Consider the following 17,700-nt stretch of genomic DNA (forward strand, 5'->3'; position numbering starts at 1 on the left):
CATACCACGGCCCTAACTTCTTATAGCACCAACTTCGAATGTGAAGGTCCTTTCTTGCTGAATTGTTAGTCCAATTTAACGAGCCTCAACTGCATTAAATGTGAAATGGCTGCCAGTTGGCCACTATTTATAGATGACGCATAAGTTCCTCGACTGACTTGCGTATAGCATGACAAACATTCATGAAGGAGGAAAGCCTTGAAGACACATTCAGATAGGGCAGGGTTTCCCAAGCATGTTGGTCCCAGGGAACCCTGCTAAGTTCCACAAAGGGCTGAGGAACCTCCATTGCTTCATTTTATTTTCTACAAACAAAATTGGCAACGAACATAGTGACGTTTTTTATTTATTTGAGCAAGCTTTTTTCAAAGTAATTTTGTCTTTTCTTCTGGTGGATCACATGCATGTGCTCTGTAAACGGCCATCTTATCATTCTTTTTTTTTTTCTTTTTTGTCAAGTGCACGTGCATGATAAAATAAAACTTGATTAGTCATGTCAATGATTACAAATCATCACATCCAAATGCAGGCAGTCAGAGATGATTTCTCCAGCCTGACCGGGGTTTTCCGGAACAAATCACCAGAAACAGGATTCACTAAAGCGTGTGACGAATTAATGTTTAATTCTGTACATGTCCAATAACGGTGAGCATTCCAGGATGGTCTTGAATGATCTCATATCTCTGCGAAGAGGCTTGTGATGGCCAAGAATCGTATACATTTGAAGCCACGGGGATTTTCCTTCATCATACTGCCCATGTTTCTGTAGTCGCTTGAGAGTTGTGTTTGATGGCTAGCTCAAACAATGCCTCCTCTGCAGCCAGAGATAACGTTCACAAGCTTTTACTGCGATAGCAATTAAATGGACACTCCAAGCGTATTTCCGCTGTCGGCGTTCTCTTCGTCGTGAGTTTCTATATAAAGTCCAAGGGCGATAACACCATCGCCCCACACCCTAGGCTGTATGTGCAAGTGAAGGCGTTCGAGGGCAGCCGACGATCGCGACTCAGTCTCGCCTACGCGAAATAAATGAAAGCGGGCAGGAAGCGCGCAGTCTCCTGTCATGCTCAAGGCACCCAACGTTGCGAGGCACTGGGGCAGCGGAGGGGGGGAGGGCGGCATTCTACTCCGGTTGCAACTGCATATGTGATGCGTGCACGCGGTTGGGCAGCCGTACCGTATTTACATGATTGTAAGTCGACCCCTTTTTTAAAATTTGAAAGTCTGAAGTTGGGGGGTCGACTTACAATCGAAACCAAAACATGGCACCGCCAAAAAAAGCCATACCAACGAGAGCTACAACGTAGTTACAATTTTATGTTTGCTCTATGGCCCTACCCGTATCTTTTCGTTATCCCGCGTGTCTGTTCGCTTTTCGGAAGGGTTTTTCAACATTTTTGAGAGTCTTACAGTGCATGCAACACTCATGGGGGGGTGTCGATAGTTGATAAAAGCGCCGCTGTTCCCATTTGCGGCGGCACCCTCAGAATGGCGGCGCTTGCGGGGAGTATCGGTAGTTCATGGAAGAGCAGACACCGCTCACGGGTTTCTCTTTCTCTGTTTAAAGGCATTGGTATTGGTTTGACTAACTTCTTGACGCGCTCCACTTCGGCTACGTGCTACTTCTACGCTTCCCCAGTCGTCATGAGTGCTGCAGGCCCACTAATCTTTCGGCACTCGTTCACAGCAGCGTTCAAGAGGGCTGCCATCCTTTACGCCGAAGAAACAAATCACTGCGCAGCGGGCCGCAATTTCGACGTTTCTAAACGGGTGGTGCGAGAGTGGCGACTGCAGCGAAGCGCAATTTTCACCTGTGTGACGGCAAGTGAGAAATTTCCCATGTGCCGAAGTATGGACGCTTTCCGGAGCTGTAGGCTAAGCTTGCGGCGTACGTCGCTGAAATGCATGATCGGTCCCTGCCAGTGAAGTGCGACGTGGTCATGAAATAAGCCCGGACCTCCGCCTTAATTTTAAGGTTCTGCTCCGCCGTGAGTACAACGAGTGGCTGGCGGCAGAAGACTGCGAAATTACGCCAACCGGACCTGTCAAAAGAGCCTCCCTGACGGCTGCGTGTGGTTGGGTGCATTTGGCGTTGGCTGCTGTTCTGCAAGATGTCCTGGCGCGGTCGTTTGACAAATTTGAAATTTCGCTGGACCACGACGCGCTGTGGGACCGCAGCAACGATGACGATGGCAGCACTAGTGAAGACGAGTAGTCCAATGACCATGTCAGCTACTAATAAATTTTCGTTATCGAATGCGCCCTCGGGTTTTTTTTTTTTTCCATTCAAGCAATATGGGGGGGGGGGGGGGGCGTCGACTTACATTCGAGTCGACTTACAATCGTGTAAATACGGTATCTTAAGAGCGATCAGCGTTGCGTGCAGAGTCTAGGTGCGTCTGCAGCACGTACCTTAGTGCATGCTGTCTATTCTCGGCACTCAGCTTACGTTCAAGCGATAGTCGACACGAAGGTCACTTCACTCGCTGCTGCTGCCTCGCCTGTGACACCAGCGTTTCGACAGCGAGTGTCCGCAGTCATCGAGCGTGATGTGTTCATGTTTGCTGTGTGCGCTGACACCATGCTTGTTAATTTAGTTAGCAAACGAATGTTTTTAAGTTACAGCTGATAAAAGTGCTACCCTTACTTCGTGTGGCTGTCTGCTAATTTGCTATCACAATCAATGCTTCGCCTTTCTGGCAAAACTGCAACTTTTTAAATATCTTCCAGCATATACGTCAGCGTACACGCTAGCGGCACCTATCTACAAATGGGAGATGGTGGTAAGTTACAGCCTCCGTGATTCAAGTGCAAAAGCTTGGGCGCGCTACCAGATTTTGGAGGCTGGGTGGCTGTTATGCACTGTGATGTGCCTTTTGACACTCGGGCATGGATAACAGATGTTCCTTGCATTGAGCCCACCTTGTGTCAGCCATCTTACGGAACCAAGGAAAATTTATCAGTGGCTTGCGGAACTCAGAGGAAAGGCCTGTGGAAACCATGGGTGCCGCGGAACCCACTTTCAAAACCCATGAGATAGGCGATAATGATGCAGCTTTGGAAACACACTCATTGCATCAATATGCACAAGTAATGCAAGAACTTGTGCTTCAAAATATAAAGGAGACTTGCGTGGGTGGCGATAATGAGCCAACGTAAAATAAACACAACACTTGCCAATATGGCAACTCTATGGTCTTACTGACCATAGTGCTGGGACTCGCCTGAAATTGGTCTCCGAAAAAGTAGAGATGGACGGCATCAATTGATGGGAGGGTGCGGTTGCGGCTGATGGCACACAATGAACCGAGGTGCCGATCAGCCAGCTTTGCCAGACTCACGTAGACCGTCAGCTTGTCGTCGTCTGCAGCCACGTCATCGCCACGGTCGTACTCGCTCTGCCAGTAGCCAGTGGGCGGCACTGCGGGGCCGGCCGACGAGTGGTGGGGCCTTGACTCCACGATCCACATGTCCACCTGGTCCAGCACTTTGCGGCTGACCGACGACTCAAACTTCCGGGCAAAGAAGACAGGACGGTCACGAGTAGCCTGATGGAAGAGAAGAAAGAAGTAAGAAGGAACCGCTTGCTTTGTGCAGAAGTGACACCGGTCCTTCCATTCATGCATTTATTTGCGAGCTTTAACATCTCAAACCAACAGCAATGCCATAATGGATGGCTCTAGATTAATCCATGGTAGGGTGTATAAGCGCGACTGTACGAGGATGTAGGAAGAAACAGACACACAGACACAGTGCTGAGTCTGTGTATCTGTTTCTTCCTATGTCCTCGTACAGTCGCGCTTATACACTCTACCATGGATTCTAACCAACTAGCCCTCCAACATGTTTTAATCGAGATTAATTCTGACCACTTGGTGTTCTTTAACACGATCACTGAAGCGGCATATTTTGTAGTCTCAGTTCCTGTGTGATGTGACCCACCAGTGGGTCACACCACACAGGAACTGAGACTACAAAATACAAGTGACCCACCAGTGGGTCACTTGTATTTTTCCGGCACGTCACGGCCCACTGGTAAGTCACCAGGGAGTTGTTCTAGGCAATTTGCTCAAGGTGCAAAGAGATGACACCACGATGCATCAGATCAGAAACAACAGGAATATTTTCTCTCCACTGATTTATAGGAAGGACGGCACTTGCGCACTGCAGGAAAGCCCTGCGCAGCCATGCAGGAAAAATAACTGCCATGACCCACCTGCGACCTATGCTGCAGTGAATGTGGTAAAAGGACACTAAAGAGCAATATGAAGTCAAGGTAGATCAATAGACCATTCGTCTAGAAGTCGATCGTCATTTTCTGTGTGACAAAATGTCACATTGTTGCAAAGAGAATTGCCACCGAAGTTCCTGCTGCTGCTTCTCAATTTGAACTGCCCACACCCAAATGGACAGCTGAGGCAATCTCCACGTGACCTCCCTCTGTGACACTCTCCATGGATCAGCCAGTACAGTAGAACCCCTTTCATAGGTTTAAAAAAGAAATCGCGCGAAAAAGAACATGCTAACCGGGAAAACGTACAATCCGAAGTCACTGAAATATCTGGCAGGCTCAACTGCAGTTGACATCTACATAGTGCGAAGCGTTGCACAAATCGTTGCGGCACGAGACATCGACATGTGCCAAGCTGGCGAGGCCCGTGCTGCCCGAGACGCGCATAGTCGTTATTCTATTGCACAGTGTTTCTGGAACCAAATCAAGCTGGCGATCTTCGCCAGAATACGATGCCACCATGGCAAAAGGTGATCTTCACTTTGCACCGCCCGCAGCAGAGAATGGCCATGAATTTGGGTTATCTTTTAAAAGCATGAAGTACCCTTTCAACAGCACTACGCCATGTGCACTGTGACACAGATAGGTGAGAATGCTTGTCGCAATAGGGGCGATAGGTGCGAACGCAGCACGTGACTACCAGCGAGGAGATTTGCTGGCGCTCGAATAGGAAACCGAACGCTTGCCGGCGTTTTCACATGACGCGGGCGGGTGAGTACTGCAGGGAAGCTGCTGCAGCGGGCAGCGGCTGTTCTTGGAAGTGCGCTTCATGCCTTTTATTGTTTACATCGGATCTAGCGGCCGGAAAACGAATCATGCAGCCGGAGTTTGGCAATGTACTGAACGTTAGTGCAGAGAGATTGTGTATTCCGGAAACGTACCTCTCGACAGTGCATTTCTTATCTCTCAACAACAAAACATCCATAAACTGCAATCTCGTATCAATGAAATCTGCCAGAGCATTAGGCTTCACCTAGCCCGTGTAATGCTAACGCTAATTTTCATGGAAATATGTCGTAGCCACCACTTTGTTTGTCGATCGCCTGTTTGAGCAGTTTCAAATTGCACGGCCGCCTGTTTCCACCGACATGTGAGCACGGTTTTTGCGTACATAGCGCAGTGCATAATCTGTGGTGCAGTGAAAAAAAGCACAGCGAAATCACATAGATCTACATCACACCGACATGGACTTATTTACGGTGCTTGAGATGGTGACCGCCCATAATTTCTATGGCAGCTGCAGCATCGGCTGCAACACCTCCGGTCGTGGTTGAGTGATTGTCGAAGAATAAGTGTCTTCAGGTGCCTCCAGAACGCCGATTTCCGTCAAGTAGGAATTATCAGTCGGCAACTTCCATACCTGAAAACCTATGAACCTTGAAATTCGTAATAATGTTGAGGACATGAAAAAGAAAGAGGGGGATGGGGGTTGGATAGTACATTGTTTTTTCTTTTTAATTTGCATTGAGCACACATCTGTTGAGGGATACACACAGCAATATACCGTTAGCTATTGTTTTTAGATCGCAATGCCTTTTTCAGATACTTTGCTGTTGCCAATTTGACCTGGTTTTGGAACTTGTCTTAATAAACTTGCTCCAAGCAGGCAGCCGTATACGGCACCTTAAGAGCGCTGCCACCATGGGGCAGCTTAGGCGCAATCACAATTTCTCTTTTGCACGCATTATTTTGCATTTTCGCGCCACCTATTCTTCAACGTCTTTGAAACTTCTTCATAAAATCAATTTTTTTCTTAACCTGACTCAACAAGTAAAATTGAGGAACAGGCCCAAATTCATTACCAAAAAAAATCAGGAGGGTTATGAGGAATGCCGTTGCAATGCCATTCAAGCTCTGGAGCAGCTGCATTATGAAGGAAGACCCACCTGAATGCGAAGCCAGTCGTCTGTGCGGAACACGTTGGGTGAGCACCCGCACCAGTCGACGACGTGACGGTGCTGGCACTGGCAGCCCTGGCGCCGCTTCCAGTTGACCAGCCGCAGATTCTGGTCGGCCACCGTGCCACAGAAGATGCTGTTCTGTAGCGCCGTGTGGAAGAATGACTGGAACAAACAGGTCGACAGGCAAGCTTAACCCTTCGAAGGTTTTTGCCGTATGGGTACAGTTTCGACCCTCCGTTTGAAATTTCGTGCCACAATGACGATGCGTGCTCACTGGGAGGTGCTGCCGCCTCTTAGGGCTTACAAGAAGCGTTTGAAATTTGTGCTACCTTCTTGCGGAGAAAAACAGAACTGATTTCTAGCTTCAACGCGTCGTGCAGACTGCGGCAACACCCCTTTTGCGGTTTCGGTTTCGCTGCGTGATCGCAACGGAGGCACGCGAAACGTGATCTTTCTCTTTGTCTGCACTCTCTTGCAGGGGTTGCGGAAGTTGATTTCTATCTTGATTGGCGCTGCTCTAAGCTTGTCTATCACAGCCGCTCACGAGGTATTCTCGCTCTCTGCAGCAATGCACTTACGCGAGAGGGTGCCTCAGACCTCTGCCCAAGGCAGCTGCACGCAGAGATGTCATGTGTGCGCCAACACAACTCGTCGATCCAAGAGGAGAACTGACATGCATTTTAGGTGTGCAGACTGCGATAAGGCACTGTGCGTAGACCAGTGTTTCAAGGAGTACCACACTCTGAAATACTATTGAACATTTTGCAGTTTGAACATGCCATTTTGCAGTTCGAACATTTTGCAGTTTGAACATTTTGCATTTTGAACATGCCGACACCAAAATACTGTTCCCAATTTTTTTTTTTTACTATTTATTCCCGACTTTATACATCTTGTACATTCAAGATATGCAATAAAGTAATTTGACCACCTGGGAAAGTTTTTTTCATAATAATTCGACCCTCAAAGTGTTAATGAACAGTTTGTATGGCATACCTTCCGCTCTCGTTACATAGGCTCTCGACAAATGAGAAATTCGAAGTCCGCTTCGCTGCAATACATATCCGTGTAATGCGGTGAAGCACGCAAACGCTGTAAAGGCAGTTTTGGTGGTATCCTAATTGCACGGCGCAGGCAATGTTTGACCTAATTTCCTTGGAAAAATAAAAGAGAAGAAGACACCTGTTAGAATTGGGTAAATTATGTAATCAGACATTGTGAGCTACGATTATTGCTTAAAAATCTTGCTAGGACAGGCTGAGAACAGGCTTTTTCGGCAGGAGATTGACGTGTGTTCAACGCACTCACAGTTCCCTAAGATCCGCCAAGGCAGACACTGCTACCAAAGGGTTCCCTATTGGGGTCACCGTAGGAATTAGGCATGTACATGGTAACTGGTAAAGTCTGAATTATCAGTGAAGGCCAATTTTAGGACCAAAATAATGAAAGTTTGGGCCCATAGAAGTGCATTGGACGCCTGCCTGGACCTTTGGTAATGATCAAATTAACTAAAAGATCGAATTCACTGGAGTTGAATTAATGGAGTTCTACAGATTTCAATACAATGAATGATTTTAAGTGGTCCCATAAGAGATGTTATATCGAGATTTCTCTGTATAATGAATATCAGATATAGCGAAGATATTTTTATGTCGGACGCAACTTTGTCATCACAAGGTCTGAATGTCCCACACTTGAAGCTGGAAAACATTACGCTTGGTGAAGTCTTCTACAGACTGCTTACTTGCATAAGATGTCGGCGGTTTATTTTGTTTTGTTTTTTCAAACCGCACCACTGCGGAACGCAGGGCTGTCCGCCAACTTTTACAATAAGAATGTAAAAGTTGGCAGGCGTGTTTTAGTGAGTTTTGTACGAGACTCTATGGCGACAAGGACAACAATAGCAAGCAACCGTTCTCACCTCAGCCGGCAGGAGGGTGTGTCGGAAAAGCGCCTTGAGCCCCTGAAGCAGGGGGTCCTCGTGCTCGGGCAGCGCAACGTAGGAGCAGAAGTCGCGGTGCAGTGCGACCCAGTCGCTTCCGCCATCGAGCCGCAGGCCCCATGGCAGTGTGCGTGGCCCCAAGCGCCACATACGCCCGCCGCATTCGTGAAATGTGCGCTCCAGTGCCTGCTTCCCGATGAACCTGTGCCGTCGTAGTGAAAACAGCATGAGATTGACGAACTCCTTACAGTGTACTGTTAAAGGGGTACTGAAAAGATAAGAGTGCCATCCACGATTTCTTTTGTAATGCATGCAACAGACCAGGAGGCCTTTTGCATTCTCGTGGCAGCGTGGCGATCCTCTTTCCGACGACCAACAGCCACAGGTATAGTATGCTTCACTGCAGACAGATCTTTCCCACTGCCAATATGCTTCACTGCATCGTAATGCTGTGTCATGGTGAAGCTTACTAAAGGAAATCCGCCATTATGAAGTGCAAGTAAGGCCCTCACTGAACGAGCCATCCATATATTGAGAGATGCGCCTCGCTCACTTTTACTGTCGCCCTTCAGGTTCAATTACTTGTTTCACAGCATCTGCCACAAGAGTGTCGTTTCGACGGCATGGATATTTCCTGTGAAGCAAGACGTGATCGCAACCTATTAGGAGAAGTGCCCTTGCAGGGGCACAGAGCAGCACAGTAGTTCGATACATTGAATGTGGCAGTGAACAGAAGTTCACTGCCACAGATGTTCCAGTGCAACCTCTTCATCAACCAAACATCTCTCCCCACCATTTCTTCCCCCCACAAGCGTCATAAATCGCCTTTGTCCTCCTGACATTGCTGCATCAATGATTTACAGACTACATCCAACCTGATTTGGCGTTTTTGTTTCACCACAGCTTGCGAATGCTGCAGTACATAAACAATGCATGTGATTACATGGCGCATAAGACGAAAGTAAACACTGCTGTGGAGGTCTGTTCAATCAATCATCCTCACTTTCTTCAGACGACACATTGGATGGGAGGTCCTAGCAGAGATTCTTATCTGTGCCATCCCGAGCATTCAATGTTGCACATTTCTCAAAGATGTGCACCACAACTACGTTGATGTAATTAGAAGCCATTGTATGTAGCTCATAAATCGGGCAATTCAATGCCTACTGGTCTTAAAATATGCCAGTGCAACACCTTTCTGAATAGCAGTCTCCATCCTGCTTTTTTACAGCAATAACTTGACATTCGCTACAATATGCAGAGAGCACTGCTGCTCTCGCGTGCAAAATCCACAAATGTTTTTGTTCATAAGTGGAGCAGATGACAGCCAGTCATTGTGTTGGACGTATTGTTAGTGATAACAATACATCCAACATAATGGCTGGTTGTCATATGCTCTTATAAAACAATTCAAGCATAATAATTTCTTTTTTTTTATGTGGTTGCAGTACTTGCCTCTGCGTATCCTGGCCGTGAGACTTGACGAAGTTGGACCCCATGTTGGCGGCCAGGAACATTTCCAGTTCCTTGCGAGACCTGCATCAACAAAAAAAGATATTGAGAACAGACCTCCACCGTCCAGCATTTAGAAGGGGGCACCAAACAGCTAGACCAACCTCTGCATTCTAGAACGTTCCTCTAGTCAAAGTTTTATCTCGACTCAAGAAGGCAGACGGCAGCACCAGCCTGCGACAGATGTGATGACTGCGCTTACAATTACACATCTCGGCAATTTTTTAGAAGCGGAGCACCTTCTTCGTCAAGGGGACGTTGCTGTGGTCAACTCAATAAAGTAGGGGAAGTGCTTCAGGACAAGGACTATTTTAGAATATGGGGGTAAATCAGCCTAGACTGGTGAGCAAATCCTTCAACACTCTATTTGGGTTTGTGCTTTGTGAAGAGGCACTGCGCACATTGCACACACAGCACACATGTTCCAGTGCAACCTCTTCATCAACCAAACATCTCTCCCCACCATTTCTTCCCCCCACAAGCGTCATAAATCGCCTTTGTCCTCCTGACATTACTGCATCAATGATTTACAGACTACATCCAACCTGATTTGGCGTTTTTGTTTCACCACAGCTTGCGAATGCTGCAGTACATAAACAATGCATGTGGTTACACGGCGCATAAGACGAAAGTAAACACAATTGCACACATCACTGTCATTTGCACAGAATTTAACACACACTACATTCGCAGACCGATAAATTGGACACCAATAAACCGGACCTGCTCGTCAATTCAGACAGCTTCGTGGCACCGCCAATGGCCTTATAGACTTAATGTGTAAAGACGACTGATATTTTGGACAGCCGGCAGCTCTGCATGCAATTATCCGGACTCCATTCGTGGCTGTATCATACGCCGACTCTGCCGCCATTATCTCCTCTGCCAGCCTCGCTGACACATCAAGCATGGCCTCAGAGATTGCACACTAGATGGCAATCACTGAGGCCTTGCCTTAGTTGGAACACTGTGCCTCAGATTTAACTGCAAATGATGATCTCGGAGGCTTTGCCTAAATTGCGAGGTTGCATCAACATCGCGATCATCACATCCATTCCGGTGCATTCCAGCACCACTGCGCAGGGCCCGCTCTTGTTTGTCGAATTTGCCCTCCGGACAGCGTTCCGCCATTCTGTGCTTGTTTGTTTGTTTCCAGACAGAGTTCTGCTGGCTCCAAGAAGTCTCTCTTGCGAACTTATCGACTGTCCGAATCGAACGGCACCAACGGTACCCTCGCAGTCAGACTCCGAATGAGTCCTGAGTCGCAGTCCGAATGAACCCGACTCCGCCAAGGAAGAGCCTAAACTGCCGCCTACCACAATGAGCTCAAATGCAGACATCATTGATGACCTGCTAGGCTGCAGCGTGCCATTCCTGCCGCCGTTACACCTGAAGACTTTGCAGACGTCAATGGCGCTGCGTCGTCATGTGCTGAACTGAACGATGACAAAACAATTGAGCAAGCTCTCCCACCATCAAACTGCGGCTCTAACTCGGATGATGATGATGTGCCATGTGCTCTGGAGCCTTCACATGCGGATCTGACTTGAGCCTTTGCAGTCCTTGCATCGGCAGACAGAAACAACACAAAACTGGCAGAAGTACAGGTGGACTTGGTTGCATGTAAGCGGAAGTGCATGCAGCAATGAACCAACCACTTCTTCCTTGCACAGGGGCCTTAAAACAGAATTATTATAATCTGCTTTGGATACATTAATTTTTTCATACATTCGATAGTTCGGACTTATTTACGATCCCGGTGGTGTCCGAATTATCGGTCATCGACTGCACTTGAATCTAAGCTCAGTTCACGCAGATTCCAACATGTGCAGTGGATCTACATTACTGTTTTTCTTGAGGCTTCTTCTTCTTCTTCGTATTACTATTATTATTATTATTATTATTATTATTATTATTATTATTATTATTATTATTATACTGTGTTCAGTATAGTGCTGACCATACTTGATGGGGTAGATAGGGTAGTCAGTGACTCACTTGACGGGGTAGTCAGTCTCGCTCAGGTTCACAAAGTAGTCCCACCCAGGATGCTCGCGCAAGAGGTACGCCATGCCCCGCAAAAGCATCTCGAGCAGGCTCGAGCCGCCCCAGATGGTGGCCAGGCGGTGCCGCTCCAGACGCACGTTGGTGTACCTCGACTCCAGCGCCAGGAGAGACCGGTACATGTGGTCTTGCCGCTGCAGAGCAAAGGTTAAGAAGTGTGTGGGCAAAGGACTGCCGTCATTGCATTCGGCCCAGCAGAAACGTCACTATGGTGTCCCTTGACGAAGAGCATCAACAGTGATGTCTCTTGGCGCATTTCTGCGATCCTGCACACAAGACTAGATGAATGTACTACATTTTTATAATTATAGTCAACAGACTATGCAAACTACATACATAATGTACTGCATTTACTTTATTCTAATGAGCCCTCGATTGTAACATGCACTGTATTTTCAAGACCAGGAATGAAAAATGCCATGTGCTTGACTGCTCAGCAACCAGATTTTAGTTGAAAGAGACAGGGTAATTGAAACTTATTCTCACTCGTAAAGAAAAATTTATAGCGTCCGTGCCACAGTGGACTGCACATCACTCATCATCACTCGTATTAGAGGCCCTCCTTATCACAATAAAAAATAACAGATAATCTCATCTTCAGTGCTATCCATGGCATTTGATATACTGCATTTCTTAAATGCCATGCAGATGATAACAACCTAATAAACTTACAGAGCAGACGCAGACAATGTTTCAGCTACAACTGGCCCTACAGTTGCAGCTGACATGTGGACTACATTGCATCACAGTAATTCTCAATGCCACTGACGTTCACTATCACAGTACGGTTTCATATGAGATTCTAACATGCAGGTAATTCCTTAATTTTTGGGGGGAAAAACAGTGCACCTCAGAAGTAAGCAAATGTGGTAATTGTTTAAAGATCACAGGGGCACCTGACGAAATGAAGTCCACCTGCGCCTGCAACTCTTTACCAAGCTTAATATAGAAAAATGAAACTAAAACCTGCAACTGAAACGGAAAATCTTCTGTCAAGGTTCGCCCCTGCAGACAATACAGAGGAGGCTGCCTCATTCGTTTGTGTAATGTATTGCGTCCTCTCACCTTTTAGTCGAAGATCTGGAGCGCGATCGGAGAGGGCTGTTCAAAACACACGTTTGGTTTGCATTCAGTTTCACCTCGTGCAATTGGCCAAGGCCATGCCGAGTTGTCAGCCGCGCCCGATCTCCGATCACACCCCTGTCCTGTCGCATTCTTTTGGCTAATGTTTGTCCTGCTACGCCCTTTCATGTAATGCCTGCCCTGTCCCAATGTTTGGTTAAAAAACTGGACTGAGATTATGTGGTTTACCATGCCAAACCAAAACAGGGCTTACGAGAGACGTCATAGTGTGCAAGTCTCAGGATCTTGGCAACCAGAAGTTCTTTTGAGTGCCGTTTTTTTTTTTTTATATAATGCTCCTTAGTCTTTGCCGGACTCTTCTCACGGGTTGGTGCAAAGGAGACATTTCATGCTGCATAGAAGCTGGTTCTGTGTCGTTGCATTCTCCGAATTCAGAATTCATCAACCTTTCGTAAATTCCTTTGTCTGTCAATGTGCAGACAGCACCTACCACACTATCTCGTGGTGGCTGCCTTGCTGAGACCGACTACCGAGATATGTTCCCTGGCGTCAGAAATGATAAAGTTTTTTTTTCTGTGCTCAGGATGACCTCTACGTAGATGGCCACGACAAGTATGCCATGTTGTTTACTGCAGGAGTTGCTTCGGAAGGCCAAAACGCAAAACGAGCGTACTCAAGAGAAGCTAGAGGGCTGGCAATGTAAAGGTTAACGTACTCCCTAAATCGAACTAGATAAATGTTTTTGCATTCCAGCCCCATCAGAATGTCGCCGTGGCTGCCGGGCTTCTAGCCCAGCACCTCATGCCTAGCAGCAAAAATGGGATAACCACTGAACGACCGTGGCAGGTTACTTTCTTTTGTTCAACATCTGTCCCATTGTACATTCTTTCAACTAACTCTACATGCAAAGCTACAAGAATGGACCACTACTATCTATTCACCTTAGCCTAACTCAGATATCTTTTGGGTTACAAGCTCCAATTTCACAGAACAAACATACACACAAACAAGCAAAACCACAAAGTATCAAATGCTGAAGGAAGTAGGGGGAAAAGCATCTCACTATTAGCGTCCTAACATCAATTTTTTTTTAAAGGGACTGACAACTGGCCAGAATGTGTTGTGAGACATTGATGGAAATTAAATTACCATGATTTATAGTGATAGAATCCAGCACAGTGTTCGGAATTTAAGTGGAAAATATAATTTTAAATTGGCAGAGAAAGTCAGAAAAACCAGTAAGTGGTGAGGCCTGGCAGTGTAATCTTGATACTTCGAAATGAAGTCCAGAGATTACTGCATGCAAGTCAACTGTCATTAAGTACAGCATAATTATTGCTTAAAATTGCACTTAGTGTATTATTAGACACTTGCGGTTTATTCTATGCGTACTACGAAGTAAAGAAAGTCCACGCTAAAGAGGGGCGGTCGCGTCGTCCCACATGCATGGCGGCGCACGTGCTGTTGTATGAGCGCGAGTATAGCACGCGTTTGCAAGTAGCCAGAGTTGAATGGTTTCCCTGAGATACAAGATGCCGTCGACGACTTCTGCCGTAAATATGTGCATTTTTTACCTTGATGTCGGTGCCTCTGTCACACTGTATCGACGCCGAGCTCTCTGCTGACCGTCAGCAGATTGTCGGCGTCGGTACGGTGTGACAGAGGCACCGACACGAAGGGAAAAAAAAACACCGTCACCGACAGTTGGGAGACCGCAATCGGTGTCGGGATGGCCTAGTGTAAGTCAGCGTTTACCAGTCGGCATTCTCCAGGCGCGCTGCTTGTGGAGGAGATGGTGGCGTATCGTGCAAGTCGGATTCGCCACTTCCGCTGGCGCTTTCATCCATCGAAGCGTGACGTTCGGTTGCTACTTCGTAAGGATCTAAATTCTGAGCACGCATGCAAGCTAGAATCATTTGTTCCAGCTCGCTGACGTCTTTGAGAGACGACATCGGAAATCAGAAGAGCCCGCTTGGCTACAGCAACGTCAACAACGCATCGCATGTAAAAGTAGACGTTTTGTTTTCGATGCTTTGGTTTCGTTTTGACTAGAGAAACGCCAAAGTAGTTGGACAGGAAACTGCAAAAACACGTAGCTATTACGGCAGAAATACTTTAACACTTTGGAAAACATTAATCGTAGGAACATCAATTAGATGAACAAAATAATACTTTCTCACACCTACGGCCACACTTGTCGTCTGCCTCCCACTAGTGCCGGCCTATAATCGCTATCGCGCTCACCCGTCACAGTTTTCAGCATGCTTCCAGCGAACAGCTTCATCCTCACTGCAGATCGAAAAATTTTGATAAAAAAATGTTCCACAGCGTTTTCCACGTTACTACTTTATGGTTAGATGCTCTGGCCGGTAAGCTTTACATTGCACAAGAAATGTGGGCATCACGAAAACTGGTTGTCACTCCCTTTAATCTCCATTCATGTATGCATAAGATCAATGAATGTGACACTTTTATCAAACACCTGTATACGCTTATCTAGGCATGAGGGAGAGGTGGGGAATTACCTTAAAGGGCCCCTCACCAAGTCTGGCAATTTTAAGCAAACAAGTGTAGCGTATACATGATGCATTGACCATTGCGTCTGCGAATCATTACGGCGCACCGCACATGCCCCAGAAACAGCTGAAATTTCAAACTAAATTCTGCGCGCCTTCCTCTGGAGACAGCCCCGCTCCCAGGCAGAGAGTCAGTCAGACGCGCAAGTACCTCTTCCCGTGCATGTTTGGTCACTCACTACGACTAAACATCAAATGCGGAAGGCAGGACTCTATGCCCCTTGGCTCTGGTATGGGAGAAGGCAACAAAGGAGCAACACTGGGGATGCTATGTCGAGGCAGAGGGAGAGAGTGCTCTAACTGGCAGCGTCCCTGGCGTCCTGGCGGCATGGTAGCAGGGCAGCCAATATCTTCCGTCTCCTCCAATAATGAACCAATTTGAAAAATTATTTGGCTAAAGCGCTCCTTAGGCAGCGTTTGACAGCTTCCAGTGTGTAACCAAGATTTGCAGTGGCGCCTCGTGAGAGCTCGAGATGAGAGCTCGAGGTGTTAGCCTAGCCGGATGTCCACTCAGCATCAAAGGTACCCTGCCCCGAAGGGATCGAGAGCCCCCGAGCTACCCCTGAGCTACAACGAGGGCAAGTACTCACGGCATCAACGTGAATGTAGAAGATGTGGCGCTCATGGTAGAGGAACCGCAACAGGCGCAGCACCTGACGAACCGCGCGACCGTTGACCGAAAGCAGGAAGGCGATGCGTGCCGGCTCCAGCGTCTTGGCACTAGCCGGCGCCAACGGCCACAGGATTTCTCGTTTGGTGACTTCGCCAACAGCTGCGAGGAGTCGCAAAACGATATCTCGAGACTGGGCCAGCCCAGTGACTCATAACATGCGAACAGTCCTCCGGAGATAAAAGCAGACTCAGCAAGGTCTTCAAGATTGACACAAACGCGCAACTTTTAGCATCCAGGAAGCTGTGTCCTCGAACCATCGCCTAACTGTATGGACAATGAGTGCAACAAGATAAGCAGTGGTGACAGAAGAGTGAACACAGCGCTGTGCTTCAGACACTTTGTTTCGGAAAGCCTCGCATATATATGCAGTTCAGAGATCAGCATTCGTGGCAGCCATACTGGTATTTGAGCAAGTCGACGTCGAAAAACCCGAGAATTTTTATTTCAACGTTTTGGCCGGAGATCGGCCTTTATCAAGAGTGATCTTCTATGGTCTAGAAGAGCACTGTTGATAAAAGCTGGTCTCCGGCCGAACCATGTAAATAAATTTCCTGGTTTTTCCGATGTGGACTCATTCCCAATATATGCTCATTTTGATATGATGTAAACAGTCATGTTGAGGATAGCACTCAGTTTACACAAGCATTATTTAACAGCGTGATCGTTGAAAAGCTAGTATACTTTCAGAAATCGCACGGGCGAATATTACTTGCATGAATGAGGGCTATACCGTGCACGGCTGCTTAAGCGAGGTGCAGCTTTCGTGGAAACGCCAATTTCACCTTCAAGGTGATGCAATTTCGCCTTCATTACAATGTGGCACTTCACCACACGACATAATCTTTGTCTTTATGCCACGTCTTTACGGCAACGCAAATCTGCGAGTGAATATAACCTGTGCGTGAAACTTTGCGGCAATGCGACATGCGACACCATGGCAATACGAATTTCGTGTTTTGGTGTGAAATCATGGTTATCACAAGGTGTACTGCCATGCAGCCACATCTGAAGGCGAAATTGTGATATAGTACCCGATCTCAGCCCTCTCAATTTTGGTGAGAGTAAGACGTGCGAGAGTACAGTACTACACAGACGAATACGTAAAGACAAACTATTACATCTAAAGATACTGTTCACTTTCATTTATTGAGTTAAAGTGACCTGTATACACTGTGACATAGTTTTAACACACAGGAAAATATGCCTTTAAAGGAGAACTGACATGAATTTTTCGATGTTGTTTGTTCTTGCATTCTTGCTTTACCTTTTTCTTTTTGCTTTATGTGAAGGTTATGTGAAGAAATACTGGCATTTAAATAAATTATAGGGTTTTACATGCCAAAACATGAGTCTGATTATGAGGCACCCGTAGGACTCCGGATTAATTTAGACCACCTGGGGTTGTTTAACATGCACCTAAATCTAAGTACACAAGTGTTCTTGCATTTCGATGAGGGCGAAATGCATTTCGCCCCCATCGAAATGCAACCGTCGTGGCCGGGATTTGATCCCGCAAGCTCGTGCTTAGCAGTGCAGCCACTAAGAAAATACTGACAAGCATCTTAGTGGGATAAATATAATATCATACAACATATATATATTTTATTACGTATAATATACATTATTGTTATATAACTATAATACTTGCTTCTATGAAC

At 46.8% G+C, this 17,700-nt stretch overlaps 1 protein-coding gene across 3 annotated transcripts in view; it reads right to left on the minus strand.

Annotated features, from left to right (window-relative positions):
- The window catches only part of oxt (Xylosyltransferase oxt), a 43,376-nt gene that overhangs the window by 12,842 nt on the left and 12,834 nt on the right, over positions 1-17,700 (minus strand). For all 3 annotated transcript variants that reach the window (XM_075702118.1, XM_075702119.1, XM_075702117.1), the window contains 6 exons: positions 15,960-16,141; positions 11,645-11,844; positions 9,590-9,670; positions 8,114-8,336; positions 6,178-6,354; positions 3,225-3,548 (listed from right to left, as the gene is read on the minus strand). In XM_075702118.1, the coding sequence (XP_075558233.1) occupies positions 3,225-3,548; positions 6,178-6,354; positions 8,114-8,336; positions 9,590-9,670; positions 11,645-11,844; positions 15,960-16,141 (1,187 nt within the window). The remainder of the gene's footprint in view (positions 1-3,224; positions 3,549-6,177; positions 6,355-8,113; positions 8,337-9,589; positions 9,671-11,644; positions 11,845-15,959; positions 16,142-17,700) is intronic.

The sequence above is a fragment of the Dermacentor variabilis genome, chromosome 8 (assembly GCF_050947875.1).
Source record: "Dermacentor variabilis isolate Ectoservices chromosome 8, ASM5094787v1, whole genome shotgun sequence".
Lineage (NCBI taxonomy): Eukaryota > Metazoa > Arthropoda > Arachnida > Ixodida > Ixodidae > Dermacentor > Dermacentor variabilis.